We start from the raw sequence: 24,317 nt of genomic DNA, 5'->3' as shown, positions 1-24,317 counted from the left end.
TCGTTTAAAATCAGTGAATCACCAGTAATTGTTGTCTTAAATGCAGTCGCCACACCGACTACAACAAACCTTGATAATATTTTGTTATGAATCTTCAATATTTCCACTAAAAATTTGTGTATTTTGTTCCTTTCTAAATTTGAGTATATGCATAAACTTATATTATGTTATACAACCAGGTTGTAAATTGTTTATGTAATATTATGTTTATTTTGTCACAGCTCTTCTTAGGGTCATCATTCACAATGCACTAAACTCAAGTCCTGATGATGGTCTTATGAAACAATCTTCGGAAGACCGAAACGTCGACTACGAAGTCTAATTCTGCCTGATATTTATTAATCATCATTGATTTTCATTTACTTTGTTGATTTGAAATCATTGCGTCATTATTTCTTAGCAGTGTAGACTTATCTTGAGATGTATTGTAGGAGTACATAGGACGCTCCTTTTATATCCCATATGCATTTCACAGTACCCTTTTTAAATTTTTGATTCAATATCTTTGTTGTGAAGAAAATAATAATCTTTTGACTACCAAAAACCTGGTTATTGTATTTTTTTCAATTTTTCATTTTGTTAGTGTGGTAACATTATTGATTTGGTGTAGTTTAATCACATTCAGTAACTAACTGATAGTAGTGTGGGTAACTTATTCAGTGAAGTCCCCTTGTGGCTCCAACTTAGTACTTTAAACAAAATCCCTTGCTGGCCTTTTCCTTAAATACTTTTATAGGAGCACCTGGAAAGGCTCCCACCAGAAAGCTGGCATCATGGTATAAAATGACTTCACACACAGTGCTTTCTATTTTGAGAAGGCAGTCATTTTGAGAAAGTAGAGTACAGTGCCGCGCCCCCCACCCTCCTCTCACTCATCATGCCCTGGCCCTCCCTGGCCGGTCCTCGGGCGGCAGAGAGCTCATGCTTTCTTCCAGCCGAGTTCTCCGGCCCGGGGTGGTGGGGTGGCAGGGTGCATTAGGAGGGGGCAGGGGTGCACAGTCTCTGTCTCATCCCCAGACACAGTCCATCTGTCTCTACACTCATGTCTAGGCAGAAAACTAAAGCGAGAGGGGTGTCAGAAGCAGACAGAGGGACATCAGTCCGTGTGTGTGAGAGGGACTGGGGACCCCTCATGCTGGGGGTGTTGGGAGGGGCACACAGGACTTCTGAGTGTCTTTGTCACACACAGCGAGTCCTTTATTTTACAAACAAGAGGCCAGGGGGCAAAACTCATCAGTCATTTGTCAACATCACTTCCAAATTCGGCGTTTATTGAGTTCAGGGTTTCTGGTGGAGCTACACTTCAAATGCAACATAGCGTTTAGAATCGGCATTACAACACTGTATAAACAGGTAGAAATAAGTGCGTTAAACAGTTTTCTTTCGCCAAAGGCAGTAAACCGGTCTGCCTTTGGTGACCTTTGCAGCACCTAGCAGCTTCCTCCCCGCCTGCGCCTATGTGAAGTTTTTTTGTGCAGAGCTGGTTGTTTTTCACCTCAGATTCAACCCCAGCAAGGATGGAACTTTTATGAGGATTTTTCTCCGCAAGTTCAGCTTGTGCAGAGATTTTCTATGCAAAATGCCACAGTTCTTCAAAAGAAAATGTTGAGCCAAATTTACTGAGGGTTGTTCGGGTCCTCACTCGGCGCTGTACAGTTTTGCACGCCCCTGTTTAACATGCATCCTTTACCCATGCTTCCTTTACCCATGCATCCTATGCATGCATCCTTCACGGTTGTATACTTTACCCATGCATCCTTCACTTTTGCATCCTTCACCCATGCATCCTTCACCCGTGCGTCCTTTACCCTTGCATCCTTCACCCTTGCATTCTTTACCCATGCATCATTTACCCATGCATCCTATGCATGCATCCGTCACTGTTGCATCTTTTACCCATGCATCCTTCACTCATGCATCCTTCACCCTTGTTTAACTTCTTCGGGAAGTGTCAACATAAGGAATACGTAAATCAATAAAGCTATTGGGTAATTTTGTTAAGTGGATGGTTGAATAATAAAGTATATTCTGTGTGAAAAAAAGTCTTGACAAACATGGTCTGTAGCTCTTTCAAAACAACAGCATACAAATATTTGTTGCACAAATGCCCTGTTTGAGCTTGACTGGTGTAACATAGGTCTCCCACCCTCTCAGTGGTCATCCATTCGGACGCTTTCCTTGCACATCAGTAAGGCGGCCCTCCTGGCTATTTTGAAGAGGGTCATTAAGCATTATTGCCTTGGTTTGAGTCTGTGACTCTGGCGTCTCCTATGACTCCAGAGGTTCTTCACGGGGCTATCCAGATCTGAAGATCCATGCCACAAACACTCTTTATCCCAAATGCCTAGACTTCTTGTATTTTGTCCAGGCCTTACTTTTAAGCTGGTCTTCCCTGCAATGTTTTGCCTGTGCCACCTAGTTTGTTGTTTTATTGTACTGCTGTTTACTTTTAAGGAAAGACTGGGAACTCTGGGTCCATTTGGTATTTCTCTGACATCTAAAAACACCAGAACCCCCAAACTGTCCCTGGCGTTGCTCCTCCTTTTCAGTACCATTTTATATGTATCTCACCTCTCAGAATCTTAAAGCAGTCATAGATTTGCCTCCACCTATTGTAGGGGGAAAATGAGATGGAGAATAGAATTAAGAAAGAGTTAAAATTCTGGATGATTGAGCAGAAGAGAACGGATTAAAAGAAGGAAAAAAGTTAAACAGAGATGAGAGACACAAGCGAACCCGCATGATTACACACCAAGCAACATATTTCAGCTCCACAATCCACAACGTACCTCCAATCCACACCATATAGTGTCACCACCTGAGCACCAAAAATCATTCACCACCACCATTTTACATCAGCGCACCACCCAAGCATCACGTTAGTCTGCCCTCGAAATCTGGCATCTGTTGATTATCCCCTAGTGTCCGTCCACTGCTCGTGTTCTAATTAAATTACTGTTTTCCAACCTTCACTCCCCCGTTATTTATGCCCCTCTCCCCAATAACCCAAAAAATTATAACAAAGAAGCATGAGAACAGACAGGAAGAAGTTGCCAGCAGTGCAAGTACAAAAAAGTAGAAGACATTTTTATGTTAAAATCTTTTTTTTAATCAGGTTTTTCAGTTGTATATAATGGTTTCTTGGTTTGTATAAAGGTAACAAAAATGCCTAACACTTTTTATTATAACTTTTCAACATAATGCACGGCAGCCACAATGCTCCACAAGATAGCCAAAAGTTCTGGCTAAACACATAAGGTTCCTCAAACCACTGTGCCTGCCCTTACAAATAGGTGAACACTACCACCTCTTGGTTATTTCAGTTATTCTCAGTAGTGGGTATGTCTTTCTCCTACTACCTATTTCATTGTCTCATATCACTCTCTGTTTGGATATTCATATCTAAAATCAAATGTGTGTGTGGAAACTAGTTCCCTGTGCTGCTCTACATGACCTTCTCTACCCTTCTCTAGTGAAAAAAGGGGAGGGGGGTTGGCAACGCCTCACGGGAGTAACCACCAGGGGGATGTGTCAAACTGGTACTCGCTTGACTCCCCGCTATATCATCATCAGCAGTTGCCAACCATGAAAATAAAGGGGATAAACCTGTGCGCAAAAGGAAAAAACTCTGTGTAGTTATGTGAGTGACCCACCTAAGCACTAGGACCTGTCCTCCAAAATATGAGTTATAGGACCTACTCAGTTAAAAAGAACTGGGCTCCACTAGCACTTCCCACTTTATTCTTTGCCGTGTGCCTGTTCTAATAAAAACCAACATGTTTCATCGCCGCGTTATACATCACCGGCGATTTGATCAGGGTTATTCTGGGTCAGCGTGATTCTTGCACTTATCTTATTGATTTTCTCCCTTTATTGTACCAGGTCGCCTTATGTTATGGTGCGTACCAGGCTCCCGTAGAAGAAAATTATTTTAAAAGAACCCCTTTTATCCATATGTGGGTTCGTGTGTCCGCCCTTTGGTCGATATCGTTTGTGCAGTCAGATGTGGCCTCCGCTCACCCTGCTCCCTTGATGTTTGTAGTAAACACATAAGGTCCCAAAAGCGAGACCTATTGGCTATGCCAATGCTGGTTTGCTCTATATGTGGGCAGCCCCTAACCCCTGTTTTTCAGTTTTTTTATTGGGGTGCCCCATTCCATAGCTCTCTCTCTTGCCTCCCTGCCATTGCATTTCTTCAATTGCATCTTCTGCGTTGATGATCATGTATACCAACAGTAAGAGAGGTGCACAAAGACCGCTAAACATCTATTTATAAAAGATCCTGTAGGGTGGGCATGAAATAGAAGCATACTACAATGCAAAAGTAACTGACATTTCTTCAACTAGTTTAAATGTTAAATTTTGTGCAAAGCAGAATTAGCATGCTTACCTTTGCACAAAAGAATAATTTGTCATTAACACAAGCGGGAATTCCTTCGCTTTCATGTTGCTCATTTAATGAGACATTTGGGGAAACTATTTACTGCATTTAGGATTTTTATCTTTGTTTTCTTGACATTAGCAGAAAATCAGTACCTTCCAATTGCTATGGCAACTCTACAGGTATCGGCAAGTGCTATGGTACATACAAGTACATTAAAAAATCAATTACATCGTCAACTGATGTACTGTCTCTCTTATAGTGTGAAACCCAGAAGCCACGATGTACTGGTGATGTCATGTCCAGTTTGGTCTTGTTCCACTCTTTCATCATCTCAACCATGATTCAGCTTTCTAAAAATGTAATATTTATATTTTTATAAGGGTAGGAGGCAGATTCCTGAAATAAAAATATGAATGAGTTGCTTCATTTCACCTTTGAAGATTGAAACATGACAGCATTGGCTGCTTTGGGATGGTGCACTTATTAAACTGAGGAAATTAGAAAACATCTGGAGTGGCGAGTGCCTGTGTCCAACTCATCTGTTCCTCTTGAACCCTTTTATCTTTAGAGCTGTACATGCTCTTTGCCACCTCACCCCTATAGAGGATGAGTAGTCAACAAACCGATTAGCAAACGAAATACCCGATCCAGCAGTCTGGTCAATAACTTGGGCTCTCCATAGAGTTAAGATTAGCCTTAACCATAGCCAGCAAAATGTGCCCAAGTGCCGTTTTCTTACAGGTGAATACTTCCCATACATATTTTAGCAACAGTGATTCATAATTCAAAAATCTGTTAAAAAAATTATTCACATAGAGTAAAAATAATTCAGTTTTTTAGAGCTTTGAGTGCTTTTATGCATATACAATGACTCAAAAGAAATCCCTGGGGATATATCGTATTGGCCTCCGCTAAGAAGTGTTTACATATGAGGCTTCAGTGGTTCCACTAACACAGGGGCTCATTACAGTGAGCACATCCTCGGCTTTTAACATTGCGCATTGCGAATGTGCTGCTGGCTGCAGCACCGTGCGCAATGTTAAAAGAGCATGCACTGCATTTCCCTTCACCACGTGGCAGGCGGTGCCTGCCTCTGAGTGCATGGAAATGCAGGGGCAGCGACACCTCCCCCCCCAACAAGGGGGGCCAGAAATTGGCCCCCAAACCCAATCCCCACCAGCCTTTCCATGGCGGCATCGCTAATTTAGCGGTTGGTAAATCACTATGTGATGGCGGAAGGACCACCACCGCCAGCCCAGTGGTGGCGGTCCTCCCGCCATCATAATGACCCCCACAGTTCACTATGCCTCTCTTGCCATAGAGGCACTGAAAATGACTTAACTATTACAATTTTACACAAGACATTTTAAAGAACACATACATAATTCAAAAACATAAGTGCTTGAAGTACAGAGAGTGAGGCTTTTAATTTTTTAATATGGAGATTTTTTAACCTCTTGACAGAACAATCTCTTTAGTTGCATCTAATAGGAAACATTTGCAAGTGCAGCCTTCTTACACCATTCATTTATGCACATTTCCTGTACTGGTCCTCAATTTACACCATGGCTATACCAGACAGGAAAAGTCCACAGATGACCTCCACAAGCTGTAACACCATGTGCCTGAGACAGGCAATGCAACATTAGGGACATATTAGAGGTAAATAGATAATGTTTCCCTTGCTTTGGGGGGTCTATAATTTAAAATTTTAGAATTCCATTTCTCCCAAAATGGCTGCCCTCGGGGAGGCAGGAGCCATTTCCTAGTAAAAATTGTATGAACTTGGTGACCTTAGTAGCTGGCACAGCAGAGGCGGTATGACTGCCACCCACGCACCAGTTTAAAAGGACCCACTCAGTAATTCACACAGGTTTACTGTTAATTGTTTTGGCATAATTTGGCAAATAGATTAAAGTCAGACATAACAAGACAGCTCACTAAGAAGCTGAGGATGTTATGCCATATTGGATCATTTGTAGACAATAAGGTTACAAATATCAATTCCACTAATTTATGCTAGAAAATGATCATTCATTTGATTAAGATAAAAGTAAAGGTATTCTTATATCTTACTTTAGAATTTAATTTGTTCTACAAATATTTAGAAGAAACACATTAAGGCTGGCTTATTACGCTTCAATAAAACCACTTGTTTAGAACTTTTCAAAATGTTTGATTGTATACTACTTGTTTAATTAGATTTGTTTTTGTGCAAGTAAATAAAAATGCCCCAGATAACTAGCATTGTTAGCAATATCTGCCTTCTCACTGGGAGAACAGTAATGTATCTTCATCTCCTTGATAACATAACCATTACCAATTATTGTGGTCTTGACAAACTCTTCATTAAGATTTAGATCAGGGAATAGTTTTTGACCAACCATGTAAACAGTACTCCCAAGGACTCCAATCATTACTAGATGACCACCTGTTTTTAAGAGTGTTGTGATATTTCTAATTGCCTGTGAGTAGCTGTTCAAATCACTGCAAGCAGCTTCTAAGCACAATGATGTGACCAGGCAGTCTGCTGGTGGTAAGACGACTGGATTCAGTGGATTGCTCTTTGTGATGTCACATTTAAGAACTCGTTCAACTGTTGATCTTATCTTCTTTTCCTTCTCAGCACATTTAGTCCTAAAAATGAATTGACAAAATTTAGAGTATACAATTATTATGTTGATCGCCAACTGCAGAATACACAAGTTTTTCTTTAAAAAGTACAATACAAAGTAATTCTTACGTTTAATTTACTGCTAAAGAATATGTTTGTTACCCCCAGTCTATCTCACTATCTCTACTAAATCAATTGTTTATCTTAAATAACACTGTCTGCTAAAGTAGTCCTGCCTTACAGTGTACTATAGCCTCCTGGCTTGAAGTGCTTCCGTGACCTGATGGCCCTGTGACTGAAGGTCTGGAAGGTCAGACATCGGAAATCCTACAGTTCTTCCCACTGAGAATGAGATGCGGGCAGTGGTTAGTTCCTTCTGGTGGGTGCCAGGATGCTGACCTGCACTTATTTAAGACTACCAGGACATGGGTTCACGATTGGCTACAGTAGAATTAACTGCCATTACCATCAAGTCACAGTTCTTCTGTTAGCTCTGTTCCTTCGTGCAAATATTACATATGTTCACCGATAGATAGATAGATAGATAGATAGATTGATAGATAGATAGACAGACAGCATTCTGCGTGGAGGCTCTGTGTTCACACACCTCAGTTTCACTCAATACCGTGGCCTGAAATCATGTTGGCATATGGCCAGGTGACTTTAAGCTAGCCATCTGGTGAATGGGTATTATGTTGGTAATACATTTTTCAGTTACTCTGCGTTTGTTTGGAAGGGGACTGGACTAGATTTGACAAGGAATGATGGGGCTGTATGCAAAACAATTTTTAGGCTTGCTAAAAAATTGGGACATAAGCCCCCTAAAGAAATGATTATGCTTTATAAAAGTAAATGCCTTTCTGTGGGCACTTAAGGAGCTGGTGAGTCGGAGCGTACATCTGTGAAGAGTTTGCAGTCAGTAGAGAATGGGTTTTAAATAGGCTCTTCGGACTCTCCACGTCTTCTGTGAGTCTTGTATTCTGTAAGGAAGAAGGGTTACGTTTTATGGAAGATCTTGTGGGTTTCGCTCCTATTCTGTTGTAGGTCAAAATTTGGTCTACACCTTAACTGAGTTTCACACTCAGAATAGTGGCGAATTGTTAGAACGAAAGTAACATGCTGGCCATTCCCTGGAGTAAATATATCAAAAAAGTTCTTCGCAACTTGAGAGTGAGCTGTCTTTTTGAGACTACAGATAATATCACCCCATATTCTAAGGTGTTTATAAAGAAAAAATAGTTTGAATATAAAGAAAAGTTGAAACTCATGAAATTTCTTGCTCTGGTGGGTTCACTGATAGAATATCGATATTAAAAATATTGATAGTAAAAATATCAAAGTAAAAATATAGATAGTAAAAATATTGATTCCCTATACTTAAACAGGTAAGTTAAAAAATATTGAATACAAAGGTGGTCATTAGGATGGCGGGCTCGCCCGCCATAAGGGCGGGGGTCCCGTTGGGGGTATTAGGATTTGCAGAAACAAAGCGGTAGGCATCGCGCGGTGCCTGCTGCTTTGTTTATGCAAATGCAGGGGGGTACCACAGGTACCCCCCGTGTGCACCTCCACCTCTCCTTCAATCTGGGGGCCAGCAGGGGGGCCCCAAAGTGAAGACTGCATGCCTTTCCGTGGCGGCATCTTAAAAAGCCCATGCTAATATGGCTGGCGGTGTCTATTAGACACCACCACCATAATAGACCTTTTTCGCCCCGGTCCGCAGCTGTCCCCCCAGCCATACTAATATGGCTGGGGGTCATTTAGGTGAGGATGGCAGGCGGGCTACCGCCAGCCTGGCGGGGGCAATCCACCCGCCTTCCCAATGGACCCCAAAATATTGAAGTTAAAAACTATAGAAGTAAAAAATATCAATTTAGAAATATAAATAAAATGAAATTATGAATATTAAAAAAAATATTAATATTATCGTTAGCAACATAAATTACATTTAATATACATTTTACCGAAATATAAAAAGTAAACTTAATTTAAAAAATATCAACACACAGACATGTATACATATATTTACTTTAAAATAATTTATTAACGATTATCATTATTTAATTTTTTTAATGTTATATTATATAAAAATAAAATATATACATATATCAATAATTTGAAATGAAAAAAATCTATAATTAATTAAAACATTAAACTATTAAAACAAAAATAAAACGTATATTTCGCCTCACAATAAATAAAACAGTAGGGAAAATGTTAGAGAGCGAATGAGTAAAAATGGCTATTCCCACTTTAGTGAGTGCAACAGTAGAGAAAGTATTGGATAATGGAGGGGTAAACATAACTATTACCACTCCAGTGAGTGCAACAGTAAGGAAAGTCCTGGATAGCGAAGGGTTAAAAATTACTATTCCCACTCCAGTGAGTGCAACAGTAGGGAAAGTGCTGGATAGCGAAGGAGTCAAAATTACTATTCCCACTCCAGTGAGTACAACAACAGGAAAAGTATTGGCTAGCAGAAGGGTAAGCATTACTATTCCCACTCCAGTGAGTGCAACAGTAAGGAAAGTGCTGGATAGCAGAAAGGTAAACATTACTATTCCCACTACAAAGAGTTCAACAGTAGGGAAAGTATTTGATAGTAGAGGGGTAAAACATACTATTCCCACTCCAGTGAGTGCAACAGTAGGAGAAGTATTGGATAGCGGAGGGGAATACTATTCCTACTCAAGTGAGTCCCCCAGTAGGGAAAATATTGGATAGCGGAGGTGTAAAATTTACTATTCCCACTCCAGTGAGTGAAACAGTAGGAAAAGTGCTGGATAGCGGAAGGGTAAATATTACTATTCCCACTCCAGTGAGTGCAACCGTAGGAAAAGTATTAGACATTGGAGGTAGGGGTGGGCGGAATTTGCGTAATCGCGTTACGCAAATCTCCACGAAACGGTAACAAATTTCCGCGAATATGCAGAATTTCCGCGAACACGTGGAATTGCTTGTTCACAAAGATTTTTTACTGTTCGCAATCGCTGTTTGCGTGCTCGGGGGAAAATATCTTGCAAACACGCATTTTGTGAAAGCGAACAAGCAAAACATTTTGCAAAGTCGCGGAATGCAGAATTTTGGGCAATTTTGTGTTCTCAGCGGAACGCAAAATTACCCAAATTCCACGAACTGAATGGAATTTACCACCCAGGACTAAGCGGAGGGGCAAAAATGACTATTCCCACTCCAGTGAGTGCAACGGTAGGGAAAGTATTGGAAAGTGGAGGGGTAAAGATTTCTATTCCTACTCCAGTAAGTGAAACAGGAGGAAAAGTGCTGGATAGCGGAGGGGTGAAAATTACTATTCTCACTCCAGTGAGTCCAAAAGTAGAGAAAGAGCTGGATAGCAGAAAGGTAAAAATTACTATTTCCACTTCAAAGAGTGCAATAGTAGGAAAAATATTTGATAGTGGAGGGGTAAAATGTACTATTCCCACTCCAGTGAGTGCAACAGTAGGAGAAGTATTGGATAGTGGAGGGGAAAATATTTACTATTCCCACTCCAGTGAGGGCTCCAGTAGGGAAAATATTGGATAGCGGAGGCGTAACATTTACTATTCCCACTCCAATGATTGCAACAATAGGGAAAGTATTGGATAGCAGAAAAACAAAAATTACTAATAGCTTTACAACAATTAAAAAACAGATATATATTCTTAAAAATAATTAAACAATATTTACAAAATATACCATTAAACCTATTAAACATATAAAAGTAACACATATTATAATGTTAACTACGTCTAATAAAAACCTACAAACAAGATATAAAAAATAACATTTATAAACAATATTTATTTAAAAGAAACAAATATTCACAAAAAATTATTTAAAACATACATTTATTTATTTGTTTCCGACCCTATAACACCACACCAATAACAAAAGACATGAACATTTTTATTAACATTAATTTCTATAATTAACATACTTAATATCAAATTTAAAATATATTATTATTAAAAAAGTAATAAACTTTCATTGGTTACACATTCATTAACACTATAATAACCACAACACACACCTAAAATTAGCTACACAATTCCGATTAATAATTACTGATGAATTAATTTAAATTAATTAACACATAATGAATAATGCATCAATAAAAAATAAGTTACTTCCCACCATTTTTACCTATAAACTCTACAACACACACCTAGAATTTATTACATAATTACCATGATGAATTACTAAATAACTAATTTAAATAAATTAACAACTAATTAATAATTCATCAATACAATTTAAATTACTTCCCACCATGTACACCTATAAACACCATAACACACACCCAAAATTAATTACACAATTACCATAATTACTATTTATTTATTTATTTATTTATTTTAAACATTTGTAAAGCGCGAAACGAAGGCCCTTGGGCATCTCGGCGCTAAGTAACTGCAATGTTTGGCCAACAAGGGGACTGGCAGATCATTGATTAAAAAGCCAAGTTTTGAGGTTTTTTCGGAAAGACCAGAGGGACGTGCTGGTCTTGATCGAATGAGGCAGTGTGTTCCAAAGTTTTGGAGCAGCCACAAGGAATCTTCTGTCACCCCAGTTGACAGATTTAGTTCGGGGGATCACCAGGTCCAGGGAGCTGGAAGAGCGCAGTGCTCTAGATGGACAGTAGGGAGTAAGGTTCTGGGTGAAGAATGCTGGGGCAGCGTTGTGTAAAGCCTTGTATACCAGGCACAAGGTTTTAAACTTAATCCTCTTCCTCACCGGAAGCCAATGGAGTTGTTTCATGGTGGGTGAGACCGGATGGAATTTGGGGATTCGCCCTAGGAGCCTGGCGGCCGCGTTCTGTATAGACTGCATTTTTGTTAGCACTCTCTCCTGGGCCCCTAGAAACAAAGCATTACAATAGTCTAGGGTGGAGAGCACCAGGGAGCTTACCAGCGTTTTCGCCATGTTTTCAGGTAAAAAGGGCAGAATTTTTTTGATGAGCCTAAGTTTATGAAAGGCTCAAGAGGATATCTGGTTGGCATGTGGAAGGAAGTTCAGACGGTTGTCGAACATGACTCCCAGGTTCCTCACTTTGTCAACCGGGACTGGGGGCTGGCCCATGGATGACGGCCACCAAAGGGGGGACCACTCTGAAGAGAGATTGCCAAAAATTACAACCTCCGATTTGTCGGAGTTTAGCTTCAGACAATTGTGTGACATCCAATTTCCGATAGCCGACATGCCTTGATTGAACATGTTAGCTTTCTGAAGCCCGTCATTTTTGATGGCAAGGACCAATTGTGTGTCATCAGCGTATGAAGTGAGGCTCATCCCGTGTGCCCTGATGACGTTGGCAAGGTCCGACACATAAATGTTAAATAGTGTCGGACTAAGGGATGAGCCTTGGGGGACTCCAAACGGAAGTGACAGAGGGGAGGATTCAAAAGGTCCCACGGTAACGACCTGGGTCCTGTTGGCCAGGAAGGAGGCAAGAAGATTTTTGGCGTTACCTTGAATGCCAATGCTTTCGACACGGTCGACCAAGGTGGTATGGTCGACCGTGTCAAAGGCCGCCGACAGGTCTAGTAATATCAGGACGGCGGTGCCTCCCGCATCCCGGATAGATCTGATGTCATCCGCCGCTTTGACCAAGGCCGTCTCGGTTCCGTGAAAGCGACGGAACCCAAACTGGGATTCATCTAGGCATTTATTATCCTCGATGAAGGAGGAGAGTTGGGCATTCATAATTTTTTCCACTGTTTTTGCTAATAGCGGGAGACTGGCGATGGGGCGGTAGCTTTTAAGTTCTTCTTTGTCAAGGGTGGGTTTTTTGAGCAACGGTTTTATTAGGGTTTTCTTTAGTGTCTCGGGATAAGTGCCAGTGATAAACATGGAGTTGCAGATGTTGGTTATAGAGGGTAAGACTGCATCCATGATAGGTCTCAGTACCTTCAAGGGACATGGGTCGAGGGCCGATCCCGATTTTATGGTGGATATAGTTTTTAGCACCTGCGGACACGTGACCTCGCTGAACTGCGAGAGAATGGGTCCTTCAGGTTGAATTGATGGTCTATGAGAGAGAGTAACATTATTGGCGAAAACCCTGTAAATGTCATCAACTTTGCTAAAAAAGAACTTTGATAAAGCGTCGCAAAGGGTTTGGGACGGGGGAGGTGTGAGATCCACAGAGAAACCCGCTAGTTGTTTGGTGGTCTCATATAGGCATTTATTGGAGTTTTGAGCGGTTTCAATTTTGTTGCAATAATACTTTTTTTTTGCGTCCAGGATAAGGTGTTTGTATTTTGCTACCGATTCTTTATATAGGAGTTTGGCTTCGGGTGTGTAATCCTTCCGCCAGTGTCTCTCTCTATTTCGGCACTGTTGCTTTTGGGTACGCAGTTCCTCTGAGTACCACGGGGCCGAGGGGGTAGATCTGTTGCGTGACCGTTGTTTAACTGGGACCAGATCTTTTGCTGCTGAGCTCACCCAGTTGTGAAATTGGGACATGGCGTTGTTAGGATCCGGAGATAACGTAGGGCGGGTATCATTAAGCAAGGTTTCCAGCCTGCAAACATCTAAGTCGTCCCATGCCAAATAGGGGAGACAGGGGTTAGGGTGGGGTTTGTCTACCAGGGGGTCGCCCACTGGAAGTGAAGTCAGGATGAGATGGTGATCCGACCAAGTTAGAGGGAGTATTTCTGTAAGTTTGAGGCCCGAGGCGTTAGAAAAAATGCCGTCTAGTGTGTGACCTCCTTCATGCGTAGGGGAATGAACCAAAGGGGATAGACCAAAAGTGGACATGTCAGCTAAAAACGTGGCTGTGTCGGGATTGTCGGGCACATCAAAATGGAAATTAAAATCACCTAGAATGGTGAAGGAGTTCTCCAGCGCGGATGTTTCCAAAAAGGATCTGTGAACCCCCAGGAAGTCACACCTGGGTCCCGGAGGTCGATAAAGGAGGATCCCTTTGAAGGTGTAGGAAGGGGTCCGTTTTATTGCGAATTCTAAAGCTTCGCAAGAAGTCTAGGGAATTAGTGTGTGCCTTACAATATAGGTGTCACGGGCAATGATAGCAATGCCGCCGCCTTTTTTCTTGGTTTGCCTGTCCAATCTGTAAGTGGTAAACCCCGCAGGGACGGCTATGACAAGATCCGGATCAGAAGCTTGTCCCATCCAAGTTTCCGTCATGAACAGGATGTCTATTTTATGGTCCTGTATCAGTTCATGGATGTCCTGGCTGTGTTTGCCCAGCGAGCGGACATTTGTGAGCGCAATGGTGTAAGATTCCGTAGGATAGTGCTTGCCAATCTGATGAGATTTGCGAATGGATGGTAGCGTAGCGTGACAGCCTGGGCAGTATGCTGCAAGCTTTGTGGCGTTAGGGTGGAATATGCAACATAAATGAGTGGTCGTGGGGCGTAAAGACAGTAGCTGAGCTGCTGTATAACGGAATCGGGGGGTAGGGAGGGATGAACCAGGGGGGATGGCCCTGGGCCCGGGCCAGGCGCGGACGGGCGCAGACGGGCTTGCCTTTGGCGCGCCTTCGGCGCACCGCCGGCGCGCCCGCTGCGCCCGCCCGCTGCGCGGTCGGGCGTCTCTGTTATTAATATACATAGTAGGGCGGGGCGGGAGGAGGGTGGGAGGGGCGCAGAGCAAACCGGGCAGCCTTCCCGACACAAGATGGCGCCCAAAGTCAAGCTGATAGCTTCCCAGCGCGTTAACTATGTATATTAATCGTTTTTAATAATTAATTCATTTAAATTATCAAACAATCATTAATAAATTAATTTACACATTTAATACTATAACATCACAATTATACAAATAAAAATAAATAAGACTTATTCAATACATTTTATATAATTAAATTACTTCCCATGCTATTTCCCTATAAACCCACAACCCGCTATGGAACTAAAAACGCAAATTCCAATAAAGAAATAACTACTATAAATAATCAATAAAATATATATAACTTAATTACTTCCCACCCTATTCCCCTATAAACCCACAACCTGCTACAGAACTAATATTGCAAGAATCAATAGAAAAAAAATGTGTTGCTACTATAAATAATCAATAAAATGTATATAATTAAATTACTTCCTACCATATTCCTCTATAAACCCACAACCTGCTACAGGACTAAAATGATTCAATTTTTTTTTTATTAATTACTAAAATTTTAACACATCATAAAAATGTAAACAATTCTTATACAAAAAACAAACATCACACACATATAAAACATAAACTAAAATACATTACATTAACAAAAAATCGATATTTTTAACAACTATATTTTTACGAACGATATTTAATACTTCAATATTTTTTTAATTGACATTATTAACCTGAAATCGATATTCTTGACCACAATATTTTTTCTGCCGATATTTCTGGCCCTCAATATTTTTACCTCTATGTTTGCGCAAATCAATATTTTTACATCAATATTTTATCTCAGCACCCTCTGGTGACAGCTCAATCGTATATATCACTTTCAACTAGCAATGGCATGGAGCACTATTTATTGTGGATAAAGACACCCAAACATGTGTTTTATTTAACATAGCTTAGAGTCAATATAATTCACTACTTAGGGGCCTTTCCTGCCACAGATCCTTGGTCTGTTTCACTTCCATGCTGTCCTTGCAATGGAGTATCAGGGCAGTCAACTAAGCACTCTGTTATTTTGCACTATGTTTTCATCCTTTAGATTGCAGTTACTTCTTCCTATTTTAAATGGAAGATCGTTTAAAACACACCAAGAGGGTTTACTTGTTTTACAGTGCCTAGTGTCCCCAACTATCTTTTTTGCAGAATTACATGACACAGGAATTGAATTTAAGGGTAAAATATGTATCATGGATTCTTGTGGTGTTTGTTGGCCTATAGATGTACATGTCATTAACTAAATTATAATAATACTGATCAGTTGAGATTGTATTCTATGTGTTTAAAAAAATATGTGCTTATCATATCTGACCGAATACAGATTTTAATTAATTGATTGACATAGAGAGTCATTACGATGGCGGACGGACTTCATTGTGGTACTGGGAGCAGCTGCCTATGAGGCGGCCTACCCACCGACCGCAGTAGGATGGGACCCCCAGAGCTGCAGATGCATTGCCTATCTACTGTATTTGCATATACCTGCACTTTGTGGCACACATGGTGCAGGGATATATAGTGGGCACCATAGGTACCCCCCAGTGCCCTTTGCCCAGGCCCAAGGATGAAGGGGGCCTATTACTGGCCCCCAAATAAGTTTCTGTATGCTGTTTCATTGCAGGTTGACCGCCGCAAAATGACCAGTGAAAAGGGATATCATATCCTGGCGGCGGTGCCTGACAGGCACAGCCGCAATGTTGGGCAATGTGGCTGCTGAGACAGGAGGTGGGAAAATTTACACCTGTCAGAACCGTGGCGGTCGGTCTTTCCGACTGCCACAATTCCACCCGCCATGGTAATCTGGCGGGCGGGAAACTGTAGTACAAGGGCGGAGGGCCTGCTGCTGACAGGCTGTCAATGGCGGCCCTCTGCCATCATAATGACCCCCATGGTGTTCAAAGTCACACATGCAAGCTTTCTGAAGCATACTTTTGCAGAACCTTTGTTGCATAACTGCCAAAGAAGACATGATCTGTGTGAAACAATCAGCCTGGTCTGGCTTTTTAACCCAAGTGCTTTGTAAACTTGATTTTATCAGTTAATTAGTTAAAAATTAAAACAGAACTTAAAGCCCTAATATAGAATAGACACATTACATAGGGCCACATGGTAGTTGTGTTTTATTGCCCTAATTGGACTCAAAATAGCAAAGCGACATTTGGGAGGTGGGAAAAATGAAGACAATGGTCCATAAAATGTAACATTGAAAACAAAATCATGTAGTGTAGAAACACTCCAGTTTCAGTTGGATGCTTAAAGGTATGAGGAGAAAATCTGCTTTGATTCACTTGCCAAGTGCCTGGTCAAAAAAAATCATAGAGATGCTTAAAATACTTTGCACCTTCTTACAATAGCGGCAGTCTTGGTTCGCGGGTGGCGGGGTGAGACGAGGTGAGAAATGGCGCACAATGCAAAAAATTATAATGAAATAAACACTTACCTTGCCGTGCTGGGCCCCACATTTCTGCTCCTGCTCTCATCGTCGGACTGAGGCACAGGAATCACACCCAGGCTCCCCTGATCAACCACAACGCACTCAATCTGGGAATGGGGGCCTGGGCATGTTTTCCACACGGGCTGTAATGCAGCCTGCATGGAGAATGGGAAAAGTGTGATCGACTGGTTTGGGCAGCCCGAGAGGGCCGAAAAAACTGTAATTTCAAACTTAGGAGTAGGCAAACCACTTCTCCCATACCCTGCACCGAGAGCAGAGCAGAACCCCCAAAACGCCCGCCTGCAAAGGAAACATGAAATGATAATAACAAAGGGGCATATTACCAACAACTAGCGATAATTATCGCTATGTTGGCATAGCGGCAATATTTTTATCGCCGCGCTGTGGTGATTTTTATCGCTTAGGAACCTTGCTATTATCAAGGTTTATCTCCTAAGCGATAAAAATCGGCTGAAATGCATGAATATCGCTGAAAAGTCAGCGATATTCATGCATTACCGAGCTAATGCTCTTAGCCATGTTATCCACCTACCATTGGATAACATGGCTAAGGACTACTCAGGGGCAGGTGTTAGCTTTTGGAGATATTCGCGCTTAGCGCGAATATCTCCAAAAGTTGGTAATAGGAGATAGCGATGTTGGCGACTGTTTCCAGTCGCTAACATCTTGGCACGCCCACTTTGCATGTCATTAGTGATAAATTTCACTGACATGCAAAGTGGGGCCCAAGATGGTCGCTATCTCCTACTAGCTGTCGCTAACTGGTGTTAGCGACAGCTAGGTAATAGGGAGATAATTTTATCTCAGCTTTCTTGGCTTTTAAAGCTAAAAAAGCAGAGATAAACCCCCTTGATAATATGCCCCAAAGTTATTATCATTTTATGTTTCCTTTACTTTGCAGTGCACTGCTTAAAAGCAGTGGGGCAAAACTACTCAGCCATAGAAGAGGAGCCGCCCCTACCTTCTTATATACAATATATTTGTAGATATCATGCTCATTTTAAAAGGGTAGCTCTCCATACAGAAAGATTTTTACAGACTAGACCCTATTATGTTGTTAACTCCACCTGCCCCCAAACACATCTGTATTTGGTGTACAATTGCTACGGAACTAAAGCACAGAGAGCACAAGTTAGTGAACATGATGTTGAGTTGTTTAGGTTTTTTTGTTCAGTGATATTTTCTAGTGACTGGGAAGGAAGAGAAACAAGTTGTAATGCCATCTTCCATGATAGACCAATTGGTGTAACAATGGGAAAATGATTCCCTGGTCATCTCTAAAAAATGGTGGTGTTTACAAACAACCTCAAAAGTTGTATCAAGTGCTATGTAAAATAATTTTCATTTCCATGGCAAAGTATTGCTTTAGGAAAACCACCTTATGCTTGAAATACTGGAATTTTTTTATTGTTGAAAATGTAAGCATAACATCCAAACAGTCGTACATGTACAGTGCAGTAATTTAAATATCATAAATACATCACATCATCAGGAGGGACAGAAGACTCTCTTCATTTAGTCTCATTTGTTCATTTTATGTATAAATCATTATTGCTGTGTGTGTGTTTTTCCCCCCTCATATCTCTCCTAACCCTTGTGTTGGCTACAATATGTATGAGGATGTATGGTGCTTCGTCTGTAATAATTATTAAGGCTGCCATGGTTTCAAGGGCGGCCTCACAGGAGGGGGATCCCTGCCACCCATCCTATCAATTAATTACTGAATTCCCTTCAGGGGATTGACCAGTAGGTATGTCATTAGTGGTTCCCATATGTCTTTTGGCCTAGATGTGGGTTGGAGCAGTGCTGCCAGAATAGCATGGGGTCCATTAGGATATCGGGCGGATTGCCTCTGCCAGGGTGGCGGTGGCCACCGCCACCCTGGCGGAGGCAATACGCCCAACATCCACTCTCGTTTTCCCCTCCGCCAGATTAGGATGGCGGAGGGGACAGCGGTGGACGGAAAGACTGTCCGCCGCTTTACCGCCGCGGTGGCCTTGCAACCGCGGTGGTAATAGATTAATATGGTGGCGGTGTCCAATGGACACCGCCAGCCATATTACGATGGCAAAATGTGTGGGCCTTTCCGCGGTGGCAATGCCGCCATGGAAAGGCATGCGGAGATTGCTGCAGGCCCCCTGCAGGGCCCCCAGGTTGGTGCCACTGTTGGGGGGGCACATGGGGGGTACCTATGGTACCCCCCCACATGTACATATGCAAAGCGGCAGGCACCGCGCGGTGCCTACCGCTTTGCATGTGTGAAGGCGTCAACTTATGTTTTACATTGTGGCGGGCGGTGCAGAGAGCACCGCCCGCCACAATGTAAAACATATAGGATGTGCCTGCTACTGTGGCGGCCACATCCTAATACCCCCAACGGGACCCCCGCCCTTATGGCGGCGGTCCCGATCTCCGTTAGGGTGGCGGGCGGACAAAGTCCGCCCACCATCCTAATGGACCCCCATATCTCTGAGCCATTCCTTAAACATAGGAGCTCTTCCCCATGCCCATCTGCAGGGTTTACTTCGCTTAGCTATTGGAGAAGTGTGGCTCAGGGGTTAGAGGCAGCAGACCCGGAAGCTGAGATCGGTCCTGGACCAGGGTTCAATTCCCCGCCTCGGCGGGTCTTGGGCTAAAAATTCCTCGGACTCGATAATTCTCGCCCCGGTGCCTCCTCGACTCACGGGTTCACACTCTGCGAATCTGGGCAATAACTTGCTTAATCTCCACAACGGCCCCTCGCGGCGGGATGCCTGACTTTCACCTTGTGGATACCCTGCTATCTCACAGGGGAATACCAGGAAGGGTTCCCTAAGCAAGCGCCGGGAAACCCACTGCGGGTAGCTGTGCGCTATATAAGCTCAACTACATTTACATTTACATTTACATTAGCTAAGAGAAGTCCCAGTACTGCATATTTCCTATAGGCTGCGTCTATCTGCTGGGTATAACCCAGTAGGGCTATAAATGGAGATGGTGGCACTGGCATCGTTATCATTTGCGCCATTGCATTGAGAACCTGCTGCCAGTATTAGTTAATTTTGTCACAGTTCTATGTAAGGTGTAATGTATTGTATTGTATTGTAATTGCATTTATATAGCGCTTACTACTCCTGACGAGGCGTCGAAGCGCTTTTTCAGCGAGTAGCAGCTACTCCGGGACCCATAGAGGATTAGTGTTGAATTAGTATAGTGAAACATGCAAGTACATTTTAAGTGGTGGATAGGTTAGTCAGTTATTTGGATTTAGAATAATAGCAGAAGGATAGAGGAGGACAAAGGTTTGTATTTATATAGCGCTTGTTGACGCACTCTATTCAGGAAACCTACAAAGGATTAGTGGTGAATTAATATGATGAAATATGAAGTAATATCAGTGGTGGATATTAGTCAGTTACTTGGAGTGAGAAGGATAGCGGAGGGATGAAAGGGGAAGAAAGATTAGCAATCATATAGCACTTGTTACCCCTGATGGGTGTTGAAGCACTTTTCTGGCGGGTAGCACGCCACTCCGGAACCCATAAAGGATTACTGTTGAAAATTAGTATAGTAAAAAATATGAAGTGATTTGAGTAGTGAATATGTTATTCAGTTATTTGGGTAGTATATTGGTATAGTTTAATATGGAATTTAAGAAGTGAACATGTTAGTCTGTTAATTTCGATTGAAAAGGATAGTGGAGGGATAAAAGAGTGAAGGATTTTTATTTTTTATTTTTTTAGATCTTAGCAGTAGGAGAGGCTTTTGGATGAGTAAAAAGGAATTTTAGTTTAGAAAAGTTTAGAGTTTAGAAAAGTTTGTTTTAGGGGAATGGTATAGTAAAAGAGGTGTCAGATGATGCAAGGAGGGGTAGAGTAGCAGAGAGTCTAGAAAGGGTATTTTGGCAATCATAGTAGTGGTATGGGGTTTGGGATAAATGAGAGAGTGGATGTAGAGGATACATTGATAGATGTATAGGATGAGAGATAGGGAAGTGCGTTGGAAGGAGTAGTAGAAGAAGTTTGAGATGAGTCAAAAGGTTGGGCTAGAAGATATATTGAGCGAAGTATGGGCTGTGAAATAGGGTAGTGCATTGGAAATGCTAAATTAGAAGAAAGTGATAAATATATAGAGCCATAATTACATTGAAAGTATATACATACATTAAGGAGGTAAGTATGATTAAAGATTTTGATAGAGGTACAGGATGAGAAATAGGGTAGCACATTGGATATGCTTTTTCAGGAGAAAAGTAACAGACACACAGATCCAAGTACATGAAAGGTACATAGATGAACAATGGAAGTATGTATATGTAGACCAAAGATTATTTTTATTTATTTATTATTATTATTATTTTTCTCTCAACAACAGAATTATTTTACATGTTTATACAAAGTAATACACAAAGATAGGTACATATCTATAGTGAAAACAATGCTTGAATACAGAGGGATATGCTGTAAATTTCTGTTTGTGTATGGTGCTTATGTGGGGAAGAGCCAAATCTTGAGTAGTTTTCTGAAGATAAGGTGGTTGCCGGTGGACCTTATTGTGGGGGGGTAAAAAGTTCCATAGTTTGGCTGCTTGAACAGAGATGGATGTGCCACCCATGTTTTTTTTCTTGTATGGTGGGATTTTGAGGCGAGATGCTCCTTTAGAGCAGAGGTTCCTTTGTTGAATGTGTTTGGTGATTTTATTCCTGATGTAGAGTGGTCCCATTCCATGTATTACTTTGTGGGTGATACAAAGCAGCTTGAACGTGGATCTTCAGGCAACCGGTAACCAATGCAGGGCTTTCAAGGCAGGGGAGATGTGGTCTCGTGGTTTGATATGCAAGAGTAGTCTGGCAGCCGAGTTCTGAATCTGTTGTAGTCTTTTCATAGTCGTTGAAGGTGATCCGTGGTAGAGGCTATTGGCGTAATTGAGTTCGGACAGAACAAGGGAGATGGTAGCTTGGACCTTGTGTGGAAATCCCAAATGAGGGAAAATTCGTTGCAGCGTTTTTATAGTAGCAAAGCTTGATCTGTCTAGTTTATCCACTTGGGCATTCATTGACAGCTTGGAGTCCATGGTCATTCCGAGGTTTCTTACTTCCTTCGATACTTTAGGCAGTGATCCCAGTTCATCAGGCCATGCGGCAAGTGGGTTGTAATGATTCCAATCGCCACTCGTGAGTATTTCAGTTTTTGAAGCATTCAATTTGAGATGGCTCCAGGTCATCCACTGATCCACGGCTCTGAGACAGCTGAAAATTGGTGATTTTCCAATCTCTTTGGGGCATTCCAGTTGAAGGAGTATTTGAGTGTCATATGCATAGTTATAGCACATCAGGTGAAATTTATTGATAAGCACTGGTAATGACTTCATGTAGATGTTGAAAAGCATGAGCGAGATGATAGAACCTTGAGGGACCCCTGCTTTTGTGGAGTACGGTTTGGATGAGAAAGGTGGGGTAAGGATGACATTAGTTCTGTTTCGAAGGTAGGGCGAGATCCATTCTAGAGCAGTTCCCTCTATGCCGGCTTCATAGAGTCTTTGTTTCAGAGTGTCATGGTCAACCGTGTCAAAGGCAGCTGAGAGGTCCAAGAGGAGAAGCGCAGCAAGCCTGTTGCGGTCAACTGTATTCTTTAGGTCTTCCCAGATGACAAGGAGGGCAGATTCAGTGCCTCTTCCCAGAGGGAATCCTGTTTGGAAGTCTGAAAGTATGTTATTCTCTTGATGAATTGTGACATCAGGGCGAACGCTGCTCTTTCTATCAGTTTGCCCAGGAACGGTCCATTTGCAATGGGTCTGTAGTTGTCAGGGTTCAGCGGGTCCAAGATTGTTTACTTCAGTAAAGAGCGTATGTATGAATATTTGAGTTCTTCTGGAAATATTCTAGTAGTTAAGGAATCGTTGATGATGATTCTTACTGGAGTGGCAGCAGAGGTTGTTAAAATAATTGTCTTGTAAGTTTGTGGAGGACAGGGGTCAGAAGGGTTGCCGACAGGCCTGCTTGCTTTGACCAGGTCCAAAAATTCATCGTGTGAGATGTGTTGGAAGGAACTGGGAGGTTTGATTAGAGCATTCTTGGATTGTTGTTTTGTACAAGGGTTAGTGCTGGTGCTTTGTTTCTGTTTTAAGTACGATTCCAACGTGTCTGCTTCGTCCGTGTAATGATTTTCCAGTTTGTCTGTGAAATCTTGAGTAACAGGATGAGTTTCTTCTAGGCAATTTGGTTTGCAAAATTCATTGAGTATTTTGTAGAATTCTTTATTTGCACATTTAGCGTTTTGAATTTTGTCTGAATAGTACCATTTCTTAGCTTTTTTGATAGCCGACTTGTATAATCTGTTAATTTTCTTTAGGTGAAGTTTGTCTTGTTTGTTTTGAGCCAGGTGCATTGCAGCTTTCTAATTTGCTGTTTTATGTCTTTTATTTCTATGTTTCTCCAAGGCGCTTTTTTTCTTTTGTTCTGTTTTGTGGTTTTGAGTGGTATCAGGATGTCAAAAGCTTCCTGTAGCCACTCATATAGATTTTGAACATAATTTATGGGTTCCAGATTTGTATTGGATGTTAGTTGTGTTTCCAAGTGTTCCAAATTGAGTTTGTTCCACGGCCGATAGGTGGATGGATGTAAGGTAGTTTTAGGTGAGTCGCTTAGCGTTGTTTAATGTTGGAAGGTAAGCAAGTGGTGGTCTGACCATGTGACTGGAGATATAGTTTGAAAGGTAACTAGTTCAGTATTAGCAAAAATGACATCTAGGGTATGTCCAGCGGTGTGTGTGAGATTGTGGACAATCGGATGCAGGTTCAATGCGTCTAGGCCGGTGATTATTGTTTTTGGATGAGTCATATTGGGATTATCAAACCAAATGTTAAGGTCACCAAGAACGCATAGGTTGGAGTGTATTGTTATCAGGTTTGAAACTGGGTCTAGAAGTGCGTCTGGGAATGTTGCCTTGCTAGGTGGAGGTCTGTAAAGGAGCAGGAAGTTACAGGAGGAAGACGGTGTAGGATTGCATCTCGTTAGAAGAGCCTCCCAATTCTTTATGGAGATGTTGTCAATTTTAGTCATATATATTGTTTGCCTGAATACAACAGCTAGACTACCTCCTTTTTTGGCTACACGATTTTGGGTGATTATTTGATAGCCTAGAGGAATGGCTTCATGCAGGACTGGAGCCATATCTTCTCCCAACCATGATTCGGTTATGAATAGTATGTCTGGTTTTGCATCGGTGAGAAGGTCGTAGATGTGATGCTTG

The 24,317-nt window shown here is 41.8% G+C and overlaps 1 protein-coding gene across 1 annotated transcript in view; it reads right to left on the bottom strand.

Annotated features, from left to right (window-relative positions):
- Positions 1-5,608: 5,608 nt before the first annotated feature.
- LOC144823648 (nicotinamide N-methyltransferase-like) overlaps positions 5,609-24,317 on the bottom strand; it is a 163,753-nt gene continuing 145,044 nt past the window's right edge. Inside the window, exon 3 of the mRNA XM_078682337.1 lies at positions 5,609-7,021. Within this exon, the coding sequence (XP_078538463.1) occupies positions 6,583-7,021 (439 nt within the window). The 3' untranslated portion in view covers positions 5,609-6,582. The remainder of the gene's footprint in view (positions 7,022-24,317) is intronic.

This window comes from Lissotriton helveticus, chromosome 3_1 (assembly GCF_964261635.1).
Source record: "Lissotriton helveticus chromosome 3_1, aLisHel1.1, whole genome shotgun sequence".
NCBI lineage: Eukaryota > Metazoa > Chordata > Amphibia > Caudata > Salamandridae > Lissotriton > Lissotriton helveticus.
The sequence above is the reverse complement of the archived record's forward strand: the minus strand, read 5'-3'. Positions and strand labels throughout refer to the sequence as shown.